The following is a 25,113-nucleotide window of genomic DNA, read 5'->3' on the forward strand; positions in this document are numbered from 1 at the left end:
TCTCTCCTCAGGACTTTTCACAGTGCAACATTCAAGCCCCATTTGGTCAGAATAGCTTTATAGAGTAATTCAATAAATGCTCTTTTCTGTCATCTGTTTCCATGGTGATACCTTAGTCAGGGCCAACAAGAGGCCACGAAAAGCCTCATCATCAGTAATATTAGCTATAATAATGATGATAATGGCGCTCTTGAAATGCCATGCCTGTGATGATGATGATGATGATGATGATGATGGTAATGACGATGATGGTCATTATGACTGCTTTGTGTTAACCCCCACCAACACACAAACACACACACAACTACCAATGCGCGCATTTGACTCATTAATGCTATTTAATGTCACCACCTGTATACACTTTCACAGGGACTGCTGCCGTTTTCCTATCACGACTGTCCCGCTGCTTTGGTTTAGTTTGTTTTTGTGCCTTTTGTTTTGTCACTTTGAGATGTGGGTGTATGATAAAAGCACTCTACAGATAATCTTGACTTGTCTGACCTCAGAAATTGCTGCAATTAAGTCTCTATAAAACTGTGCTAATTAACCCTCATGTTGTAGAGCCCCTTCACTGTTCCTGCTTATACATGATGTGTTTGATTTCTCCTTGGTGGTGTGATACAACCTTGTGCTCATCCACTGTAGCATTCTTTCTTTCTTTCTTTCTACTTCTTTGTTCACAATCTTACCACACATTTTGTTTTTATTCTACACCGAAATATGTTGCTGCTTTTTTGATTCAAATACGGACCCTGACAGCCACAGTTTGTGTGCTGATAAATATGCAATTGAATTTGCAATCTCCTATTCAGTTTTATCTCTGCAGTCTAAAGTAGTAAGACATCTTGAGACAAATCTCAAGAATTATTTTCCAGACCTGTCTAATGGGTTGGATATGTGACTGAAGAGGGACAGAAGACGGTTGTGCTGTGGCAAGCACAATGCAAGTGGCATTCATCACGATTGCCATTTAGTCAAAGGGGACAATCTGGACAGGGATCTGAGTCCTCCTGTTTGTGGTCTGTGAGACTAATGCTGCATTCCAAATCGCACACTTAGTTCATCATAACATTGGGCTTTGGCAGCTTTTTTAAAGGGTTTATAGGTTGTATCTTATTACTTTATTAAATCTTAATATGTCGTTCACTATGGCTTTATGCTTTATTGATCAGTTATATGCATTAATAAGGAAAACTTTTAGGTTGCTAGGTTGTCTCACTGGTTGGTTTTTATCCTCCTCCAGCAGGATAAACTCCTCCAAATGCACCGTTTGACCTCTATAAGGCTTTAATAGGGGAATGAGCTGCAGAGGATCCAAAAGAAATCAATTTCTCAACAACCAATTAGCTAATTAAAATATAACTGCAGATTTGGTTATTTTATAAAATAGTTATATTTAATAGTAGATATACAACAGCCACAGAGTTTCCATAACCTGGCAGCCCAAACGTTGTTCTTATTAATAACTGATCTGTAAAGCTTTAATGCATGATTTACACAATTTATTAAGTCATTAGTTGCAATGTATTAATTACTTTATAAAGAGTATCTTGAATTTGAGTAATCAAACGATTATCAAAATAGTTGCAAAATAATTTTCTGTCTAATCAACTAATCCTTTCAGTTGTACGACTAAATAGGCCTACATATAGCCTCCTTGTAAAGCAACTAGTAATTAAATCAGTCAAATAATTAGTGGAGTAGGTTATTAAATACCCCACTGAAATGTTGTAAGTAAGTGGCAGTAGAAGAAAATACTCAAATAAAGTAACCAGCACAGCAGAGTTACTTTAAACGCCCCACGAGTGGAAACTAGTTTGACTTCATTGCACTAAACTGCGGAGCTCATCAGCGCAGCACGTCTGCAGACAGCGGCGCCGTCGGGCTCAACTCCCCGGTCACATGATTAGTCAGCTGTTGTTCAGCACATCCGCCTGACCCGCCACTGTTTACAAATCAGAGACAGTCCGGGGCACACAGCAGAATGAGGAGTCTTGCATGATCTTAACAGGTATCTCAACCACACTGACAGCCCACAGAGGGTTATCGATGACTCTGCTGCACCACTCACACTCGTGTTTGCGTGTGTTAACGACTTAGTCTTGTGGCTTCCAGCTAGCAGCAGCTGTGTGTCGGAAGTGAGGACAGGCCCGTGCATGGGCTCGGTTATAACTTGCTAACACAGGCAGGCTAATAACGTCACGTTATCTTACCCGCTTCTTGTCACCTGCAGCTACACCCAGTCAGCGCGGACAGCTACAGCGTGCCATTGTACGCGCATTTAACTAGTTTAACCTTCATTTAGCATTGTTAGCCGACACAAGCTAGCTTAGCTGTTGCTTGGCGTTTTGCCTCGACTGCATCGATAATCCTTTTGGTTGTCGTCAGTCATCCACTGCGGTCAAGCTACACGGACACTGCATGCATTATACGTCAGATTATAGATACATTATCAATGCTGGCTATGAAATATGGTGTCAAAATTGTAGGTTTACTGGTGCATCGTGCCTCCAGACCCTTTCCTCGGGCTGGCCCGCCCTGCCTGACAGATTTAGTGATGGGTTCAGAGCAGTGCAGAGGTTTGGTAACAACCAGTATTGCCTGTCTGCATGGTTTAATGCGGTTTTACACATCTGCCCACACTTCCTAGAACCAGTGGAGTACAATTATGTGCGCAGGGAAAGTAGTATGAGTGCTTGCTGGCTATTCTGACTAGAGTAAACCAAGAGCTATGTTGTTGACCCTTTGAACCATAGGAAAGGAGTTACACTGGATCATATGCCTGTTTTGTTGGAAGACAATAGTTGGGTCTGCTCTGACATCAAGTGTAGTGAGAGGAAATAGGTCAGTGGTGATGACATTTATGATGTTCCTGCAAGTTTAAAGGTTTCTTCCTCATTCTTCTTGCACCGCAAGTCTTCCTGTAGTGCAGTGGTTCCCAACCTTTTTGGGCTGTGACCTGTAAAATAATATGCACTTGTGTACAGTTGCTTAAGTCAATGAGTTGTGAACAGTTCAACTTATGTTTTGTTTGTTTGTGTTATAGTTTTTTAGAGCCCAGATGAGGCAAAATGTCCAGTAATTCACAAGAAAAAACAGTCTGGAAGAAAAAGAGAAGCAGAAATATGTTTTAACTGCTTTTCTCTCCTGTTGATTATCTCACAACCCCTTAGATTTGTGACTCCTTGTAGGGCTCCAGACCCCCAGGTTGGGAACCAATGCTCTAGTTTTTGTATACAGACAGATATCAGTCAAATTTTTATCTCTTGTCATGTATTTGGTAATTGAATCAGTCAAGACCCAGCAAGTTCTCAGTATTTGGCCAAGGTCAAGGTCCCAAGCATGTTCTCAGCCTCTTGCGCAGCATGTGACTATGAAGGCTCTGGGCCTGTTGCTGTGTGCTGAAGAAGAGGCATGTGAGTTTGTTTAGCTGGGGTGTTTTTGACTGAACTGCAATCTGCCGCTCTTGTTGTAGCTGCCAGTGACAGCTCCTTTCATCGCTGTTTGAATCCTTTTTGAATATGCATCTCCTAAAGAGCCCATGTTTCTTTTTTTCTGAATCAGTTTTACGATTAGCCTTTTCTGACAATGAGCTGAAATGAAGACTAGTGGTCTGGTTCAGCCAATGACTAATATAGTATTAGTAAATTACTTAAAAGTCTGGACTTGTATGAGAAATGATGGAAAGCACTTTCCAGAGCTGAAAACAAGCATACAGCCTGTTCATTTCAGAGGGACTGCGGTTGTAATTCAGTCAGATGTCTCCAAATGAAAACTCTGCAGGCACTTCAGCTAAACACTTAATGCAGTTTAATCTGGGTTTAGTTTCAGCATAGTTTAGCCTTTGTGCCTTTAGACCAATGAGCATGGAGCGGGCTGAAGCTTTTCTTTGTGTGTGTGTTTTTTTCCAGCTCAACTTGAACGTATCTGTTTAGCATGTGGTTGTCCGGCCAATACGTGAACAAAAACTGCCTCTTAGAAGAGGAGCCGAAGTGAATTTGAATTTGTCAACTTGGCTCCTGTATTGAGGCGAACCCCTCGTCCCCTTTGATGTTCAGCTGATCTGTGACTCTGAAAGAAGGCTGCCTGCCTTTGATCAAGTGTAAAATCAAAGGAGTGGAGGGAAGTTTTGGGCTCAGATACTGTTACTTTCAGACTGACTATCTGTTAAAGGAAAGAGAAGTGAAATGTTTTGTGGCACGCATTGGGGATTATTAACGGAAGAGGTTCGGAGCGAGGCCGTCTGACTTGACGTGATTGGCTTTGCGCCTTTGAAATCAAGCTTGAGGCGATAACTCTGAAAAAGAAAATGGGTGAGAAATCTTGATGTGTGTAACAAGATAACGTAATGGCTACTGTTTGGGTTTAGCTTCATGGGGCTGTTGTTGTAGTTAATCCCAGGAACAGATCTTCTACCTCAGAACAGATGGACGCTGTGTTATTTGTCTGTTGATTTATTTATGCATTTCATTATGTATTGATTTGATTATTTCATGAAAGATTCGTGTTTGAATTATTGAGGTCTCTCCAGGTGCTGTGGATTAAATTATGCAGGAGCTAATTTGCCTTTATTATTATGTTGTAAAGTTAGGATGTCGTTTTACACCTAACTCTGGGAAAAGGTAATGAAGGCAGCAGAAGGCTAAGAGAAGACTTGCTTCAGGGAAGACTGTGCCAACACAGCGAGGCCTCAAGTCTTTTACTGGCGTCGTCTTTCACTCAGTCACTCAGTCACTCACTCACAAAGGCTTACACACACAAGACATGCCACATCAAAGCACAAGTAGTAGGGAGAGATCTGTGAAGGCCTCTTTAGAAAGTTTAGAATGGCTTTTTATTTTTGGAAATAAGGGACAAAGCGCTGGGTGTGTTTGCAGGCCTGTAGGGAGAAATGTTCCTCAAAATATCTTTTGACACTTTGTGCAATGCAAATTTTATTCAGATAGCGATGATATGAATTCATATTTTGTGGCTGCTGTTATATTTGAAGTTGCTCAGGAGAGTTTGATCAATCTTTCATGCCAATCTTTTAAAGTAAAACTCGGAAAACAGGCTATTATTGGAGATACCTATTGGCAACATTCTTTCCCTATAGTTGTGGATTAGTTCAGATTATTTTATGGGATAATATTCTTTTAATGAGGGAAGGGAGAAAAACCCCTCTGACTTAAGGAGAGCATTAGTCTTCGAGGAGAACAGATGTTTCCGAAGAAAACAGGCACATGCATTATGCATATAAAATTATTTCAATTTTGATTGCATGTGCAGCTGATTTATCGAGCGGTGTTCCATTCACATGGTTAATAGGTTTAAGAGATGCCTTTGTTGTGTTATTTCCACAATTAATAAAGCGAAAGAAAACATAATGCTCGGTGGAAGCGCGCTTAGGCTAACCATATTCATAAACATGGAATCATCCCAAACCGGATAAAGAATGGAGGCAGAATAGTTTAACCTAGATTGTGATGTCTTACAAAGAAAGTTAAACTTTTCTCATCACTGTTTATGTAACTGATTGTTGGCGGAAAGGCGTTGGCTCAGAGTTTACCTGGTGGGGATTTGAATGGATGTTTTTTTGTAATGCTTTGTTTATTTTAAACATTGGTGTTAGTGTATAGATTTTTTTACTAATAATCAAGACCTTCAGACTACTGCAATATAGATTACAATAATGTCTTTGTCTGCTGCTCAACTTGGCAATTTGAGCTGAAGTCATTATGGTCACATTTACCTCTCACGATGTACAATATGTCTGATGTAACTCATCACGATAATTTGCGCTAACAAATGGTTTAGTCTTCAAAGTATTAGAAAATAGTGGAAAAAAGGCCATTGCAAACAGCCCAAAGTGACACCTTCAGACTGTTTTGTTCAACCCCACAGTCAAAAACTCAAAGATTCTCAACTTATGAACATAGAAAACAGATTAAAGTATCACAGGTCTACATCTGAGAAGCTGGAACCAGAAAATGTTTTGCTTGATAAATGACTTTAACAGTGAATTGATTATCAGAATTGCTGCAGATGTTATTATGAGACTAAGTGCTCCTTCAGTAGTAACTATGAACTAAGTATTTATTGCTACATGAGTGCATCGTTTTCTTGCTGCTGTTGGTTAACTTCTGAAATAATTGTCATGATTAGTTACAGTATAACCAGTATAACCATTTCTGGCCTTCTGGACTGGAATGTGGCCTCACTGGTTGAATGTCTGGTTGGATGTCGGGATGGTTGCTGTAAATTATCGGTGTTGTTACAAGGGATTAAGACTACTTATTGAAATTGACTAATTTTAGATCTGTTAAAGTTTCATAATGATGGTAATTTGATAAATTCAGTTTATTGTCCAGCCCTACTGCACTGCACCCTAAATCAGCTGACATTACATAATTAACAGTTATGTAAGACAAAGAAAAGCATGAAATCCTGAAATTTGAGATGCTGTAACCAGCAAATGTTTGGACCAATAAACTGGTTAATGCAGCTCTAATAGATATTAATATAAATATTTTTTTACCCATGTTTTATTGCTTGTTGATGCATTCTCTCTTGTGGTAGTGGGTTTGTCTGATTTTGTGATTTTAAACAGTATATTTTGACACAGCATGGCATGGAAATTATCTGTGTGTGGATATTACTCAAAAGTATTTACTGAAACTTCATACCACCATCACAGCTTCTCCCTGTAGAAGATGATCTGATTACATTCTGAAGCTCTGTGCTGCACACATTTTCATTTTATGAGCAGCAACAAATTATCTTGAAACTGTAATAGTTCCTTAATAACTTCAGATACGCTGTTAATATTGTCTACGTGAAGACCAGTCTGTTGGCATCACAATATTTAATTAATGCATTAATTTGCCTTCTTAATGACCTCATTAGCATTACTTCTTATGTTTAATATATCACAGTGCGCATGGCGGGGCATCAGGCAGCTCAAGTGCTTCTTGTTAATTTAAGCCATCCTTCACTGGCCATAATCAGTGTCACTCTTTTATTTTATGCAGCAAATTTGCGTTAAATGCAAAAGGTGAGTAAACAGCAACTTCTCCTTGTGATCATCACAATGTGAAGAACCACAACTGTGATAACTATTTATAAATATTTATTAAGCCATGTCTTATATATTATTTTATTCATTTTTATTATATTCATTACATTAAATGTCCCAGTTTGATCCTCAAAATAACTATGGTATATAATGAACATCTTGTTCATTATAAAAATAAATGCCATTCTAAAATGTAAAGTGATGAGTTTACCCTTTTTTATTCTACAGTTACATTGTGTTTAAAATTATTTATTTATTGAACATTTGTTACAAATTGTTTTTGAGAAAACTATATCACGGTAATTATCGTTATTGTTTTATTGCCCAGCCCTAGTTAAAAGGCATCTTAGGTCACATAGTAGTCCACTGGATGGTTTTTACAAGTGCATTAGTTTTCTTTTTCTGTCAACTGTTTTCTTCTTTCATTTGTGTTAGTGGTACACATGCCTTTTCACAACACCGGGTAATATTTTTGGCCTTTTAAGAACACTGTTCTTCTATATTTTCCTCGTCTGTTGAATGGTGTTGAGTTTCATTATTGCTCCTTCTTCTTCTTGCAGAGTCCTCTTTTTCTTTTGAGTCTTGGCTGAGGAGGATCAAAAGGCTGTGACAGTAAGTCCAGAGATTGCACAATTCAAGGGTGTTTTAATGTTAGTAGCAGGGGGACTTTACTGATTGCAGTGTGGAGAGGTCAGAGGTCAGGTTAAAGAGAATAGCACTCGCTCCTGCTCAAGGAGCCCCCAGCAGATGCCTGTCAGCACAAGCTCTGATCGAAGGTCAGTCTCCCTATCAATAGATGTTAGTCAGTTGGAGTTTTTGGCGTTTTCTTGACATAAGTGATGTGAGCTACATTTTGGTTTGTATGTCTGTGAAGGTTTTCAGTCATCCAGGTCATAGTTATCCAAGGAAGGTTAAAGTCAATAGCAACTGGACTTGGTTGAAGATACCTGGTTTGTAGTTTTGCAAGACTCTAGATGACCTGTTGGCTGTTCTGTTTTACTAACCTGTGATTGAATTATGTTTGTTTCTCTCTGGTCTCCTATTACTTTCTCCAGGTCTGGCTGGGTCGCCGTCATGCAGCACCCCAATTTCGAGACCCGCCACCCACTCCAGACAGACGAGCAGCAGGAGACAGGCTTAGACCCGCTCCATAATTTCAACAAGAACCGCAGCAGTAAGTCAACTCTCTAGATTTGGATTTAAACTCTCAAATACAAGACATTTAGTGCCTAGACTCATACCAACACATACCAGCACTTCTGTTTTGTTTGGTCCTTGATCAGGCTCTAGTTATTTTGTTATATCACTTCGTAAAAGCACCCGTCAGTAGCCCCTTCCACAGATTTATATTAGCAAATTAAACCGACTCTTACACTCAGAGGAGTGACCAGTAGACGAGGCGTGGAGTAGAGTCTTGATACCTTGGAAGTTCTAGATGAAAAGAGATATTAAAAAATAAATTTGTAGCTCACTGTGAAGTGTGAGTCAACAGACGTGGCTGGCGACGGCCCCAGGCTGAGGGTGTTTTTATGTTTACGTGTGAGAGAGAGAATGTTGGGGGATGGCATGTTGTGGAACTGATGAATATTCATGCTGAGTGTCCCTGTGGAATGATCTACTCCTGTAACTAATGTTGATAGACAGCTCTCCGACTTGAATGCATGTTCACCTGCAGGCCAAATTAGACTTATTACCGCCAATAAAGACGAAGAGGAGTACGGTGCTTTGCTCTCTGCCGTCACTTTCCCTGCTTCTGGCCCTTTTTTTTTGCTCCACCACACAGAGATGTGGTGGAGATAGAATCCCCAAAAATAACTGAGGGGTCATTTGGAAGCAGTAACTAGGCCAGTTCCTTATTATGGTAGTTGTCAAAGGTTATGTTTCTGTTTATGATCCTGTGTTCACAAGCTTTAAAAAATGATTGATTTCTAGCTTTTCTCCTCAGTACTGGCTGTTTACATGTCCCGTGTGTGTGTGTGTGTGTGTGTGTGTGTGTGTGTGTGTGTGTAACAGGAGGATCTCTTGACAGCAGCACTTACTCACAGTCTCAGTCAACCTTCCTCTCATACAGGTGAGTGTTTCCTGTATTTTCTTACCATAAACTCTTGGGCCTTGACACATTAGATGGAATACTGTGCCCAATTTGGGTTGAGAAGCTCATAAATCTCCTTCCCCCCTCCTACACCCTCAGGAAAGAATGGGACGACTTGTTCCTCAACAGTAATTACCTGGCCAGGATCCGGCAGGCAGGCATCAATGGTCGACTGAGAAGCAGTCGCTTTCGGAGCGTATGTTGGAAGGTAACTGCCAAATGGATCAAGCAGTCCCATCGAGTTTGATTAAAGTGGCTTTGGCAATTTCTCTGCCGCGGAAAAGACTGCAGTTTTGGCAGCTTGCAGACCTTCTTTGGTGGAAACAGCGGCCTGGAGTTTAGTTTTGAAAAAAGTGCCCGTTTACTTTGACTACTTTAGGTACTCTTCTTGTTGAGGTAGCACGTGCTAACCTGTGTACTGACTGTCTGCAGTTGTACCTGGAGGCTCTTCCAGAAGATAAGGATCAGTGGATCAACAAGACTCAGGAGCTCCGAGCCCAGTATGAGAAGATCAAAGAGATGGTGAGAGCGCCTCCATGTGGTAGTTTCCCTCAGCATGATGAGAAAATTGTTAAAAGGTCACCCGAAATAGCCTTTTGTGTTTCTGTGTCATGTGATGTGGTGGTCAGTTTGAATTATTTATTGTATTCATTTATTATTAATTATTTTTTAGGAACTAAATCACTACTCACTGTTTTAACTAAACAAACTTACAATTGCATATATACAGTATTTGCTGCTATAGTTAAGGAAACTCGAGTCCCATGCATTCTAGCAATGCAGCCGTTTAGAAAATAGCTGATCTATGAATAGCTGTTAATGACATCTGTGTGGGATTTTTTTGTGTGTTTTTTTTGTTTGTTTGTTTTTTGGACACAGCACATCACTAACCCTCGCAAGGCTAAAGGCCAGCAGGACCTGGTGGTCAACAACCCGCTGTCCCAGGACGAGGGGGTGAGTGTGTGTGTGTGTGGTGTCAGTTGCCTTCTCTTTGTTAGTCAGATGTTTCACATTTTGCATGTAAAGTGTGACCATGATACATTTCCTCCAAACTGTGTTGTTGCAATAACTATAGAATATTTCAGTGATTCCTTATTGGTGATTCATTAACAGATTTATTTAAATTACAAAGCCATTTAACTGATGATGGATTAGGCAGTTAATAAAGAGAAAATATTCAGAAACTAATTTTGTTTTTTCTAACATTTAATTTTCATCTCACAATTAATTTGCCTGCTACTTTATTGCTTATTTTTTCTGATTGGGTGATGACATGCACTCAGAAAGCCACACTGATAATAACAGAGAGATAAGAAGGTACAGATTTATGTATCATTTTACAACACAGGGTTGTTTAACGAAATTTAAGTTGTAGTTGCCCTTGTGCTACTCACAAAAAGTAAATGTTATGTACAAAAATGATATACACTAGATGGGTGGATAAATAACAAGTCATAGAAATTAAACTAGAGCTGTCATTGGCCATCTAGAAAAGTTGGCAACAATTTCCAGGGACATGTCCTGGAAAGGATGTAATTTGGTACTAATTATAGGGAAACTAGAGATTGTATTCCATTAAATCAAAATACTTGCTAGTTAAGTCTTTTTGGTCAGTACACTGCAGGTTAGCTGAACATGCAAATTGTAAAATCTGTGTGTAAGGATACATTTCAACACATTACTTGGGTTTAAATGGAACAGTTCTTTCAAGGAAGAAATCTATAACTGCTTAGAAACTCAATTCAACTACCTAGATGTCTCAGAACTTTGTTAGTAGCAAGTAATTATTGAGGAAAGTAAGACATATTTTTTCGAAGAAATTTCCAAAGGAATTTAAGAACTTACCAGGACATTTTAGACACACTCTTGATGCCCAAAGAGCCGCTGAATTACACCATAGTGGCTGGTCACTTCTGTAATTACCATACCAGTCGTTTATTAAGCAGTGAAGGGCCGAGCTGCAAAATGGAGTTGGGTGAGTAATAGCTTTGAAAAGTTGTAGAAACGGTTTGAAAAAAATTAAAAAAGTTTTAAAATCCCACTGACTAATGTTTGTTTTATTGTTATATTGTTGTTCTTCTCCTGTCCAGAGTCTGTGGAACAAGTTCTTCCAAGATAAAGAGCTGAAGGGGATGATCAAACAGGACGTGTTGAGAACGTCAGTATATCTATCATTCTGTTTATTTATTTAGTTTTTTTGAAGGTGGGGTATACGAAGGCTGTGTATAAACAACGGATTTATATTCAGCACGCACACGGACAGATATTGGCTGAATTTGACAAAAAGACGTGTATTGGATTAGAATCTCGTAACCTACCCTGATGTTGTTTCATTTTTAAATATAACTTAACACCTGAAAGCACGAAATTCAACACCTCCTTTCTTTCTTTCTTTCTGTTTGCGTAAGGTTTCCTGAGATTCGTTACTTCCAGGATGACGATGTGAGGACCAAGCTGACGGACATTCTCTTCTGTTATGCCAGAGAAAATGAACAGTTATTGTATAAACAGGTATGAATGACAGATTGTCACGACAGCTCATTCAGAGCTTGAAGGTAAAAGTCCGACATCTTTGTATTTTCTTAAATGTCCTTGAAAATGGGTCTCTTGATGTCTCTGATTGAGGTGTGTGTGTGTGTTTCTCAGTACCCAGCAAGCTCAGACAAAAGACCAAAATGCCGTTGTAACCTAATCATTATCAGTGTCTGTAACAGGTGCCAGTGAATGAATAGACGGCATCTTTTTTGCAAACTGGAAGTGACACATGGCAGGGCAGTGCCTAACAATATCCAAATTAAACCTGTCACCACAGATTAGAAATCTCGTGCATCACTATTAAAGAAAGACTGACCACAAATGAGCCATAATTTCTCTCTCCCCTGTCCTCTTATGTCTTTTACTCGGTCTACCTCTGTCTGTAGGGGATGCACGAGTTGCTAGCTCCCATAGTGTTTGTGCTGCACTGTGACCATCAAGCCTTCCAGCATGCCAGCGAGACGGCTAGCCCCAGGTCAGTTCCTCATAGCTGTGAAACTGAATCTGTCACCCTTTAGTCGCCATAAACACTGCTAGACCTGCTGCCAGAAGCCATAATGTATCTGCAATTACACTGGGGAAAGATTCATTTTTAAACTCTTTTCCTTTTCCGCAGTGAGGAGATGAAATGTCTGTTGAACCCAGAGTACCTTGAGCACGATGCCTAGTGAGTACACTCCTGATATCAGACAGATGGCGAGAGTTCATATTCATCTATTTCACTACTTTTCAAATAGTATGTAGAACTGGTTTACATGCCTGTTTCCATCTCACAGTGTCCCCTCTTTGTTTGCTCATTATATTTCTCTCTCTGTCTCCTCTCCACACACACACACACACACACACACACACACACACACACACACACACACACACACACACACACCTACCTCTGTCTATAGTGCCATGTTCTCACAGCTGATGGAGACAGCAGAGCCATGGTTCTCCAGCTTTGAGAGGGAAGTGAGGAAGGTCAGTTTGATCCGAAGAGCTGCCTTTGACATTGAAAATTACAATAATTTATTGTGAATTGTAACACAATATTGACTGATTGCGCTATAATGACTGCACAGAAGACATGACATTATACTTGGGATGCTGAAGTAAGGCTGTTAGCACTTCAAGTTATAATCCTCAAGATTTCAGTCCCAGATGATTAGACGACACCCGTGGTTACCAGGGTAACAGCTAGTGCTACAGCAAACACTCTTTGAGAATCGACTTTGTCAGAAATATAACAAGAGCAGCTGGTGTATGTGTTTACAGGGCAGCCAAATAAACTCAAGTTGTTTTTAATAAAGGTGGTCAATAAAAATTGCAACCGTGATCTGTTTTTATGCTGCGCACAATGGAAGTAGTTTTCCACACACCATTGCACTGTGAAGAGTTGGTTACCTTATAGAGAAGTTGGAGGAGTGCAGCCTGTCGCCTGCAGCTCTTCATCTAACAGCTCATTGTGACTGCTGCTGTTTGTTCCATTACTGTCTTTAATATTTCAAACTGATTCATTGTTAAAAAAAATTGACAGAAATGACCATTGTCTTGTTTTGTAAAAGCATTTTCGATTTATGGTCACTGTTACAAATACAGTGCAAAAATTTGATTTCCTAAAAAGCTTCAGGATTTATAACTTTAATGAATTTTCCAGTATCTTCATAGCAAAAAACAACACTACTAAAAAGAAACCATGTATCTGTCAGTATTGCTCCTTTTCATCTTATCTGGTGAATGTTGGACATATGGACATAGATGCTGCTAATACATTTTTGCACGATGAAATGCTAATCACATAATGATCTACTGCTCCAGGGTAAAGAAGAGATGCTGACCAGCATCCCATTTGCTCGGCCCCAGGACTCTGGGCCATCTGTTGCCATAGTGACCAAAGTCAACCGCATCCAGGACCAGCTGGTGAAGAAGCATGACGTTGAACTGCACATGCACCTCAACCGGCTGGAGATTGCCCCGCAAATCTATGGCATGTCAGTATTTACACCTTTACTTCACTGTGTCTAACTTTTCTTGACCCTCAGCTGTACACAAGTCTAGTTACTCCATCTCTCTGTCTGTCCTGCAGCCGGTGGGTACGCCTCCTGTTCGGTCGTGAGTTTCCGCTCCAGGACCTACTGGTGGTGTGGGACGCCCTGTTTGGTGACAGCATCACTCTAGACCTCGTGGACTACATCTTTGTGGCCATGCTGCTCTACATCCGAGACGCTCGTACGTTACATTTATTACCGAAATAATCCAATAACACCATGTGTTGTCTTTCTATATCATTTTATAAGAAACACTTACCTGTAACAATGTGATTTACTCCACCTCATTTAATCAGTCATATTGCTTTAAATAGAATACAGTAGATCTTTGTTGCCATACATACAGGCAGGATTATGGTTTTCAAGCTCTAATGTTGGCAAACATCGTCTCTGTTTAAGTGCCATTGAATCCCAATACAATCAATCTGCACTTTCAGCTTCATGTCCAAGCACACTCATGAGAGGAAAACTAAATTACAAAGTCGAAAACACTGAACACAAAAGACAATGATGTTGTTGATCAGTCGCACTGTAGTGCTATTCCAGTTAAGTGTCCTTGGAACGAAGACGAAGCTTTCATGGTATGGCAGCCTTGTTCTAAAGCTTTTTCTTTCCCCTTTGGAACTATTTGTCAAAGCATGTGCAATCATGTTTTTGGAAGTCAGAGCGCATTCTCTATGAGTTGAATAGGCAGCTAGCTCACTGTTTGAGAGGGAGGACTGTCCCACATTGTGTCTTGCTTAAACATGCTAAAACCTAAAGATCACATTTTTCAAACTAACCAGGAGATACTAGTTAACTCTGAAACATGTCCCACTTGACACAGTGCAAATATAACTATCTTTTAATGGATTCTGAGGTTAGATGTCTAATCAATGCACAGCATCACTAATACTGCATTTGTTTTTCTGTCTTTCAGTCATTGCTAGTAACTTCCAAACCTGCCTGGGCCTGCTAATGCATTACCCTCCATTAGGAGACATCAACTCTCTGCTGCAAAAGGCTCTTTTCCTCCGAGATCCCAGAGTAAGCCACACTAGCCTAATTAATTGGAAAATGATTATACATGTTGATTCAGTTAAAGATCAACAGCTGTGTAGTTTACTGGTAATGTTTGAGCTGGTTACTCTTCATTTACCCTGAAACTCCCGGCGTGGTACATTAAGCACTTTCATCATGACTGGCCGGTCACAAGTTAAAATGGAGAAGAGAAAGGGAGAAATGTTCCACATAAAATGAAAAAGTTTTCCTGGAGCTTTAGTTTTTTGGCTGAATGTTCCTACTCTTTCTTCTTTTATTCAGTACTTATAGCAGAGAAGGGTTACTGTGATGACACAATAATTTCCCTTGTTTTCTGCAGAGGTAGGAGGAGATTTGCAGAAGTGAAACCCAAAACACTGGCTTAAAATCCTCGAACAACAGTCATGTAACGTAAACCAAAAAGTCTTATTGCACTGTGAAAAAATGCTTAGGTGTGTTTAAAATTGGCAAATGTTTCAGTTCCTCACATGTCAGTGTTTACACGTCAGGCATTTTAAGGCACTTACAGGAAACGCATGAAGCGCAGGTGCAGTCAATGAACCAGTTAATAAGAAAGAGGAAGTTGCACAGATATAAATAGTGCATTTTAATATTTACATGTGATGAGAAAGACTCTATAGACAGTATGTAACACGTGAATAAAGCTTTTTAAATCCTGTTAAAACCCGCAACATTTAAATAATATTAGAGATCAAGGTCGAGAACGTCACAGATCACTAATACATTGTTGGACTGTTTTACTGACAATGCCTCATAAAAAGGAAGCACACCGTGACCAGAAAGTGAGAAGTGAAAAATTCTGCAAGATGACTATGAAACATCACATCACAGCTCACCAGGAAAAACACCTTAAGAAATATTCTCCCATAATACATTGGTATATATACACAGAGGGAACAAGACAGACCTCAAAATACAAATCAATGTACACTCTTGACCTGAGGTTGTGTATCAGCATTGGTATGTGCTACAAAAGGTCTGTTCGGCACCAGTGTCTTGTCGAGTAGAAACTGGCTTTTTGATTTCAGCTAGATGACAGTTTGTTGAGCCTTTTTGCCCAAAAAAACATTATTGCTAATCATGAATTTAAATGCAGTGGAAAAACTGTGAAATGGTCCAGTGTTAAAGGGGGAACCACCCTGACACTGGAGTCTATACATGACAACACTTTTGTTCTTATAATTGTTACTGTGTAACTGTAGTGGCTACTGGTGGTAGTTACAATGATGTAATAATTATTTGTAGTGTTAGACTGTTGTGATTGCAAGTCAGTGAGAGTGAAAACAAGACCGTGTTGACATCTTTAGAACTCTGGCACATTTACACATGAACTAAGGTAACACAAGTGCAAAAATATGTATTCAGGATGTAGCAGCATAAATTAGTATTGTAATATATTTCGCCATATCTCGCAGCCCTCTGCATATTTTTTCTTCTTTCTCTCTCTGTCACACACACACACACTAAATCAGAGGCCTTGTTTTCTGTCACTCTCTCTTACTTCTCCTCACACACAGAAGGATAATTTTTGTATGTTACATCTGACGTTGCCGGTTCTTTGACCTTAGCTAACGCCTCACTGTCCCGGTACAAACCATCTTCTATTCCTACTCCAAACACTGACCCGTACGGTAAAACACAACAACTCGCCACACCCCTGTCCGCTACTCTCCTGGAATGAAAATCCATGAAGGTGCTTATCCAACATGACAGTGTTTCCCCCAGGTGAATGACCATGTCACAGCACGTCCACATCACAGTTACACCTGGGGGGGCATCATCCCTAATAAGAGGGTGTGAAAAGAGGCTTGTTGCTCATATGTACTGACTCAGAAACATCCAGCCACGCGTTTGTTTGTTTACGTAGTCATGCGTGCACACACACTGGCAGAAATGCGCAGATTTTAGGTTGACGTGTCTCATGTTTATCACGCACACCACAGACATTTTTCCTGACTTGTAAATTTGCTAACACAAAAATTGTTTATTCTGTCCCTCCTCTTGTAGAACAACCCACGACCAGTCAACTACCAGTTCCAGCAGAACCTGGATTATTACAAAACACGGGGGGCTGACCTGATGAACAAGACACGGTAAAACACATACCCACACACTTCTCTCAGTCAGAAAATTGTCCAATCTTATCTTAAAAGACTTTGGGTGGAGCTTCACTTTGAGTATGAAACACTCATCCCCTTGCAGACTTCTGAAGTGGCTTCACAGGGAGCAGAGATTGTGGTTTGCTTCAATTTACAGCAGCACAAAAGTGTGGCTTGAAGTTTTCTGAGTCAGTACATATGAGCAATTCATACAAACAAACAAGCTCAAGGTGGAGCTTGTTTGTTTGTATGAATCTCCAGGCATGTCACTCTTCTTCTTTGTCAATAAAGAGAACACCATTCTGAAGGTACTTGAGTCTTAACACCCAATTTTGAACCAGCTTCCATTTAATTTTGCTACCAATGAAAATACAGAGACTTGAAAATTGCGTGAGATTGGCAGTGCATCACAGTGAACACTTTTTTTAATGTCAAAGTTATGTTAGCAGTTCAGCTACAAGTAGGAACAGCTTTAAAAACTGGTCTTGTTAGCACATAGAAGAACTGAATGCTGTGAGGTTCAAGATCTCCTTAATGCAAGAAGTGATCCATTTCACAATCTTTTTTTTTTTAGCTGTGTCCATGTCTTCTTTTAGTTTGTCATCTGAGATTGATATTCTGATAACAGAGCTTAAGAATGCTATACCTTAGGACAGCCAGCTCTTAAATCTCTCTTGTTGAAGAGTCCATTGTTATTTTGCTACTGCAACAGCTTTACCCAAAACATAAAGGTGCTGAATTGTTCACTGTGGTGGATTCTATTCACTCTAATTTCATGTCTCTGCAAGTTGAGCTTCATTCTGGAAAGGAAAGAAATCAAAACTCTTGAAGTGTGGTTTGGAAGATAATCAGTAACTAGGATCCACCGTTTTTAGAAAAAAAGGTCTAAAATATGCACAAAACCACAGGTATTGCTGTCTGTAGGCTGTTGTTTCTTATTCACCTCAACATACCCTTTTCGTTTCAGCTCTGGTTCCAATACAAAAAATGCCCCCCTCAACATCAACAAGGTCTCCAGCAGCCTGCTGAGCTTTGGCAGGAAGCTCATCGCTCCGGCCATATCGGGCGGGTCCAGCGGTGTCTCACCCATTAACAGTGAGGTACACTCTTCCTCTTCCTCCTCCTCCTCAACTTCGCCTGCTTCGGTGCCTGCGCCCACCTTGCCTCACCCACTGGCTGAGCCCCCATCGGGCCATGCCCCTCCACAGACCCAGGGCCACGCCCATAGTCAGCACTACCGCCTGCTCAAGTCGGAGAGCATGCCTGTCCACCTCAGCAAAGGTGAGCAGCAGGACAGACACAGATGACGCTTCTTACTTACCAACGACTAATTTGTGCATTTCTGTTGGCTGTTATGTAACTGCTAAATTAGGTGCATGTACAGATTTACACCAGTACACACCGCTTTGACTCTCCTGTCTGTTAGATGTAGTTTCAGGTGGAGTGTCTGAGGTCTCTCTCCCAGCCCAGACTCACTCTGACACACAAGGTAAATGCTACCATGGCCACCGCTTGTGTGACACGCCCCCTGTTTGTCCATGCTTGCGTCACTGCTGTTGCATGTCTGCACACAAAGTTTGGCATTCACTGTTCGGTCATCTGTTCCTGTTTCTTAATTAGATGCTAGTTAGGTAGAGTAAATGGACATTGGAGTCCAGAGAATGTAAGAGTGCATTTTAACCAGCAGAGGGAGATCACAGATAGCTACATCGGTGGAAATTAAGTTGATGGCATGAATATCATGGATGTGTTGTGGCATCTGCTGTCAGCATTGTTTTGAACATGTGCTCAGGAGCTTGCTGTGTGCACTTTGTTTCTAAGTCACAGAGGCTGTAAATGTTGTTGTGTGTCATGTATTTGCTTGTTTTCTTTGCCCTGACAAAGAAAAATGCAAAACAATGTTTGCCTATACAGCGTTGAACTATAATCACTTTAAAAAAATCATATTTGTAAATAGGAAATAATAAATTCATTCATTAAATTTGTATTTAAATGAAACGTGAATTAACATCATTCACAGGGCAGCATCATGAGCACTGATTGGTCTAACTATACACAAAACAGCTGGTCAATGAGAGCTCCTGTGTGTGTGTGTGTGTGTGTGTGTGTGTGTGTGTGTGTGTGTGTGTGTGTGTGTGTGTGTTGAATTAAAGACGATCACAAAACATACCTGTGTGATAGATAACATAGGTAAATGGAATTCCAAAAAGAAAGTTTAAAAAGTTACATTAATTTTGCTATTCCATTTTAAGATTCGGGTATTAATTCATAATTTAAAGACAGAATAAGGACATAGTTATTAAGTGGCTATTTTAATTACCTTTTTTAACTGAGTTTATTAATGCATCATTTTCATGCATATTTAATAGGTTAAATTCTGCCAATTTCTATTATTATTCCAATTGCAAAGTCGAGACTTCAGATTCTTGTTAAACCTTTCTACTCCTTAATTTAAGTATGAGATACTAAAAGAATGTAACATCTCATTATTTCTTAAGATATATAGACAGTTATAGCATTGTGCCTCTTCTTTAACCTTCCTAAACAGTAGCATTATGTGACAAAATTTTTTACTTAAGGTCCACTTACTAACTTTTTAAACTGTTAACCACATCTCGTGGTCTTCATCAGCAAAGGGCCTCAAAAGTAGTAGGTGGCAGTTGAAATTATTTTATCAGACATACTTATCCCAAGGTCAGGAATGAACATCCATGCTCAAGCAGTATTATGCTGTTGTATGAGTACATAAGGTTTTAAGATCATATGTTTAGATTATTTTGATTGTAAGTTGTGCACATTGTTATTACATTTAATATTTTGTTGTCTGTCCTCCACCTCGCTCTCTTTCTGTCCCTTTCTCAGGCCAAAGCTCCAGGACGCTCAGCTCCTCTCCCAGCATAGAAAGCCTCTCTGGTGGGCGAGGTCAGTCCACCGCCTCCCCGCCTCTTCCCCCCTCCAGAGGCAGCGATGTCAGCACTTCATCTCCGCCCCTCTCTGCCACCAAAAAAGACTCCTTCTTCAACATCAGTCGCTCTCGCTCCCACAGCAAGTCCATGGGCAAGAAAGAGATGGTGAGCTGCTTGCTCGACCTGCTGTCTGTTCTAGTAACCTTTCTTTTTTCAGGCTGTCAGACTGCCTACATGTCTTTGCGTCTGTCTTTTTCTCTGTTTGTCTCGGGTTTCTAATCCTTTTCTTCGGCCTCTGTTACCAAGCTCCCTTTTTTCCCCCCAGCTTTAATTTATTTCTTCTGATCTGTCTTTGTGTGTTGTCAACAGGAGGAGGACCTAGAAGCCCAGGTATCATTCCTGCAGGGCCAGATCAATGACCTGGTGGCCATGAGCAAATACTGTGCCAAGATGATGAACAGTCACATCTGTGAGTACACTAGAAGCATGTGGTCAAATGTCCATGCTAATGTTCAGCATCTAAAACAAAATTAAAAAATCTTTGAACATTTGGCTGGGCGACATGGCCAAAAATGTCAATACTTATCATGATAAATGTCAAAGTGAAAGTTGAAGAAACCAGATAGTTAATTGTGGTTTTAAACTATTCTTTATGGTCAGAACATGACAACCCCTTGCCAGACAGTCTTAACATATCTTAGGTAGACTGCTGAAAACTACATATTACTACCCCTTTAAGCTATTTATTTTGTTGAGAAAGAGGGACTGAAAAAAGATTTTACTTAATTTTACTCGTGCATATTTGTTAAAAAAAGATAATTATTTTGAATTTTTTAACAAATATGCACGAGTAAAATTAAGTAAAATCTTTTTTCAGTCCCTCTTTCTCAACAAAATAAATAGCTTAAAGGGGGGTAGTAATATGTAGTTTTCAGCAGCTACTAGCAGTGTGGTTTTATGATTGCAACCAGGTGTGAGCTAGCACGCATGCTTGCTTGAACTCATGATTGAGCATAATCCGAAACACAACCGCTTTCATTCAGAGATCCCGCAGTAGATTAGGAAACACCGGCGTGCGGCTGTGCTTTTCACATATTCAGGCTCTGTTACTTCAACGTTTCCAGCTCATACAGGGCAGCAAGCTGGCATACTGGCACAATACTCCTGGAAAATAAGGCAGTGTGACAGCAGCTATAGGCAGACAGGGAGACAGCATCACCCAACATGCTGTAAACTCAAGTAAGTCTGTGTAACTTTCACTGGAGGCTCAACAATGTCAATACAACTAAATGTTTTAGATGATTACTGTAGTGGATGGGTCTTCTAATGTGGTGTTGTCCGGTGCATTATGTTGCAGTGTTGTATATCATGTGGGTCACGTAAGTTATAGTGACTGAGAGGTGGATCCATGCTAACCTAGCTAGCTGACCATGCCTTGCATTACTGTGGGCTAGTATAAACAAATCGCTCCATATTTTCTTTGTACCGTTACATCATTTCTTGCAATCTAAAACACTTTGACATAATATCGGTGGTACACTGGATAGTAATATGGGTCGCGTTAGTTATGTGGAAGTCATAACGTTCAACTATAGTGTTTGTGCCGGATAACAGTAGCAAGTGGTCGGCGTTAGCCGGTGAGCTTATTGTTATTGTTTTCACCGGAGCCGGTTGTTTTGTGGAGTTAGTGGACTGCATTAGTTAGCTGCGGCGTTGTTGCTGTAGTCGGAGAGAGGCTCAGGAGCAGGCACAGGGCTACATCCTGACGCGGTGTCCTCACATTAAAGGCAGAATAGCGGCTGTTGTAAGTAACCGATAAAACAGGTGTGTGCTTCATTTGTAAGTGAGGCTACAGCCAATTGACAAAAAAAAGTGAATATATGATTATTTTAATAAGCGATTTCATTGGAAAAACTACATATAGCCCCTTTTAATAGAAAAAATAACTGCAAATTTATTTTAAGTTTATGATTCTCATTAATTAAATCAAACATTTATGCCTGTGTTATTTGCTTAAATATTTATTTATTTTCGACTATTTTTTTTTCTGTTCATTTCACTTAACTGTGCTTTTTTTTTTGTCTTTTCATAGACATTTTTCAATTTATTTGTCTATCCTGTTTAAACAAGAAATGAATGCATATGCTTTGGACACAACAAATTTTGCTCAATTGTGGGAAGTCTGGTAGTGAAACAAAATATCAAATTTCAATCACTTACTAAACTAAAGAGAAAATATAGTGCTCTTGGTAAAATATTTGGGGTTGTTGGGACTCAGCTCTAGGTTCCAAAATGCATGGTTCCAATTTATTACAAAAAACTGATTGAGGGAATTGTGTGGCTTGTTATATATCTCAGTGAGTGACTGCTTATTATGTATCCACAGGTAAAATCCAGGAAGTGATTCTCCAAGAGCACCTGGAGAAAGAGGATGAGGTCCTGGTTTCCCTGGCGGGACTCAAACAGGTGAGTCTGAGCATGCATGCGGAGTACATGTTAATGTTTGTGATATGTTTTTGTAATTAAACTCTCGATATGTGTGTTTGCCTGTCTGTTTCTGTAACATTGTTGCTCCGTATCCTGTCAGATCAAAGACATCCTTAAGGGATCGCTGCGCTTCAACCAAAGCCAGCTGGAGGCAGAAGAGAACGAGGAGATCACCATCGCTGACGATCACTACACCTTAACAGCAGCTGCTGAAACTGCTCTGAACGCCAACAATCACCTCAGTGACCACCCACAACAAGAAAACAACAGGCGGTGCCGGGACTCTGATCTTGACGGGAGTGTGAGCACGGATGAGAAAGAAGAAGAGGAGGAGCAAGCAATGACCCCACCTGAACAGCAGGTTAATTGTTGATCAGTCCTCTTTTAGGCTGCTGGAATTAGAGCTTTGCACTGTCAGCGCTTGTGTTGGTATTACAGCTTTTTTCAGTTACTAACACACATTGGTCAAATCTTAATTCATATTGTCAAAACTCTTCACACAGTCAGCGAAACACAAGTGTATGTCAACACAAATGTGAATCCTTTTTCATTGCATTCACACAAAACCCATTCAATGACCATGTCCTCCAAAATCCATGAACTCTTCTCTCATTACTACTCTAGCACCTGCAAAACAATATCTATTTTCAGCACATTTTTTGAAATGCTAACACACTGTGTTAAAAACACATTCAAAACAGAGATGGATATGTGTGTGTGTGTGTGTGTGTGAGAGAGAGATAGATAGATGTGTGTGTATATATAGATATAGATAGTATATATGATAGTGTGTGTGTGTGTGTATGTATGATAGTATATATGTAGATATATAGTATATATATATATATATATATATATATATATAGATATATACACTGATTTATGTGAAAAAATCATTTAGAATTCAGAGCTAAAGGATCATCATTTATGTAATGCTCTCTGTTAGTGTTTTTTAGGTCAGTTGCGAGTGACGAATGCTTTCTGAGTGAGAATTGTTGCCACTGTTTTGAACAACTTTGTTTGGAGACATGTATGAAGTGTTTGACTGACTTTTGGAGGTGAGTTTAACTGATTAACTGTAACGCAGACTGTATGTAAAGTTTTGAAAAGGTGGCTTCACTTTTGACCAATCCATGTTAGCAATTGAAAAAAACCTGTAACTAAAACACTCAGGTCAGACAGGATTAGTTTTTGACCTTTTGATCCAGCGTTCAGTATCTTTAAATCCGATCATTTTCATGGCACTGAATTGTACCCTGTGTGCAAAAATGATCCAATGTTTGTTCCGGAATTGTATTCTTTGTGAGATTAGGTCATGTGACACTAAGGCTATCCCATTAGGAATGAATCAAACCCAGAATGATGCTGCGTAATGCAGCAACTCTGTTCCCTAGAGTGTTGTTGCATTTGAATACATTGAGCTTTAGGGCCAAACAAGCAGCAGACGGTGGTTAAACAGCCCTGGTTTATATACACACATCTTCTGCTGCCACTTCAGGACTGTCCTGTCCAATTGACGCCTCTCACCATGTCTTATGTACAGGTGGCGTCTTCCTTGGGCTCCGAGGGTAAGAACTGGGATGACTATATCCTTGTGTCCCAGGATGAAGACCTGCAGGCTGCTGAGGGGGGGGGAGGAGGAGGAGGAAGGGCTGCAGCCGAACGCACCCCTCCGATCAGACGAGGGCGTGGCTTGGTGCGAATGGAGCCCGAGGGCGCTGCCGGGACCTTCCATGACCCCCTGACGGCAGGCACCACATCTGGCTCCTCCAGCCCAGACGAAGGCTCCACCCACAGCAAGGACTCTGACTTTACCATCGTCAACCCGAACGACCTGTGAACAAGCAAATCACTCCTCCTCTTATACCTGTATGATATCCCATTCAGAGGATGTGATCCAAAGGAAATCACTTAAGATCAGAGGTTGGAATCTTCAGTTTTTTGGTGGAGTGCCGCCAGAGCTACTGTTGGCTAAAAATTGCACATGTGGACTGTGACCCTTCGAGTCACAAATACCTTATACTCTGTTTCTTTACCTGTCATCTGTGCCACTTCAGTCCTATCTGAGCTGATGCTATATGCTATCTCATCTACCTAATGCCTGTCTCCTCGTTTCGCTGGGTCCTGTCACTCATGCTATTTAATTGTAGCGCCCTGCTCTACGCAGAGAGGGCGCCAGTGAACTTCGTACCCTGTCACTACATGATTACTCTGAACAGTTGGACCTCAGACTGCAATTTTTTTCCACAGGGGAGGACTCTCTCCTTATGAGCTTACTGTAATGATTGGGAGTGTGATACCCTTTTTCTTCTGAATGTGGGGATCTGGCCATACTTCTGCCTGTGTTATGTCTGTCCTTACAGAGGAAGCGCTCTTCTCTGATACTCAAAGGAAAAGATGAAGCCCTCCTGTCAGTTGTCAAGGGCAGCTTTCTCCCCCAGTGCCTCTGACCATTATTCTCCTCTCAACCAAACAAAACCTGAGTCTGTGATCTTATCCTTTTTGTTAGCTTTTTTTTTTTTTACTTTTTAAGAACATATTTTTAACCCTCAGACCTTTCATTTTCTGAATACAAATAATTAAATTATGGAAGAAGTCATTTTGTTCCTTTTTGTTTTTAAATTGATTCCAATGTGGACATTTTAATGTGATAATTGACTGTTTTCATTTCTCACATTACAACTGAGTTGTACTCGTGTCCTGTGGAAGCCATGTAAAGCAGCGCACATAAAGAATGTCCCTCTAGCTGCCCATTCAGCATAATTAACTCAAGACCAATTAAACGACATCGCTCTTGCTACACACTGAAGTTCTTGTGTCTTTTTTGGTGTGTGGTGTGTGTGTGTGTGTGTGTGTGTGT

General features: G+C 40.3%; 1 protein-coding gene across 3 annotated transcripts; it reads left to right on the forward strand.

The window, feature by feature from the left end:
- The first annotated feature begins 1,872 nt into the window (after positions 1–1,872).
- On the forward strand, positions 1,873–25,055 carry tbc1d5 (TBC1 domain family, member 5). Of its 3 annotated transcripts, none has more exons than XM_038724274.1 (23): positions 1,873–2,011; positions 7,615–7,666; positions 8,110–8,228; positions 9,068–9,125; positions 9,246–9,354; positions 9,579–9,668; positions 10,026–10,100; positions 11,237–11,304; positions 11,555–11,657; positions 12,068–12,156; positions 12,298–12,348; positions 12,584–12,653; positions 13,491–13,663; positions 13,759–13,901; positions 14,640–14,746; positions 16,769–16,854; positions 17,828–18,141; positions 18,287–18,349; positions 19,723–19,931; positions 20,136–20,235; positions 22,153–22,232; positions 22,354–22,614; positions 23,857–25,055. In XM_038724274.1, the coding sequence occupies exons 3-23, from the start codon at positions 8,129–8,131 to the stop codon at positions 24,091–24,093; spliced, it is 2,586 nt and encodes an 861-aa protein (XP_038580202.1). In that variant the 5' UTR covers positions 1,873–2,011; positions 7,615–7,666; positions 8,110–8,128; the 3' UTR covers positions 24,094–25,055. The 3 variants fall into 3 exon arrangements, with proteins under 3 accessions (XP_038580202.1, XP_038580201.1, XP_038580203.1); XM_038724273.1 differs by having other exon boundaries at positions 1,880–2,011; positions 23,797–25,055; XM_038724275.1 differs by lacking the exon at positions 18,287–18,349 and having other exon boundaries at positions 1,880–2,011; positions 23,797–25,055.
- Positions 25,056–25,113: the final 58 nt, after the last annotated feature.

Source organism: Micropterus salmoides, unplaced genomic scaffold (genome assembly GCF_014851395.1).
Source record: "Micropterus salmoides isolate LMB-PRFRI ecotype aquatic unplaced genomic scaffold, ASM1485139v1 Ms_hic_scaffold_17, whole genome shotgun sequence".
Lineage (NCBI taxonomy): Eukaryota > Metazoa > Chordata > Actinopteri > Centrarchiformes > Centrarchidae > Micropterus > Micropterus salmoides.

Excerpts from the sequence above, each read along its gene's own strand:
- tbc1d5 (XM_038724273.1), top strand. The coding sequence starts at position 8,129 with ATGCAGCACCCCAATTTCGAGACCCGCCACCCACTCCAGACAGACGAG. Across the intron at positions 18,350-19,722 it reads GACTCACTCTGACACACAAG|GCCAAAGCTCCAGGACGCTC; the intron begins GTAAATGCTACC and ends TCCCTTTCTCAG. Across the intron at positions 19,932-20,135 it reads CCATGGGCAAGAAAGAGATG|GAGGAGGACCTAGAAGCCCA; the intron begins GTGAGCTGCTTG and ends TGTTGTCAACAG.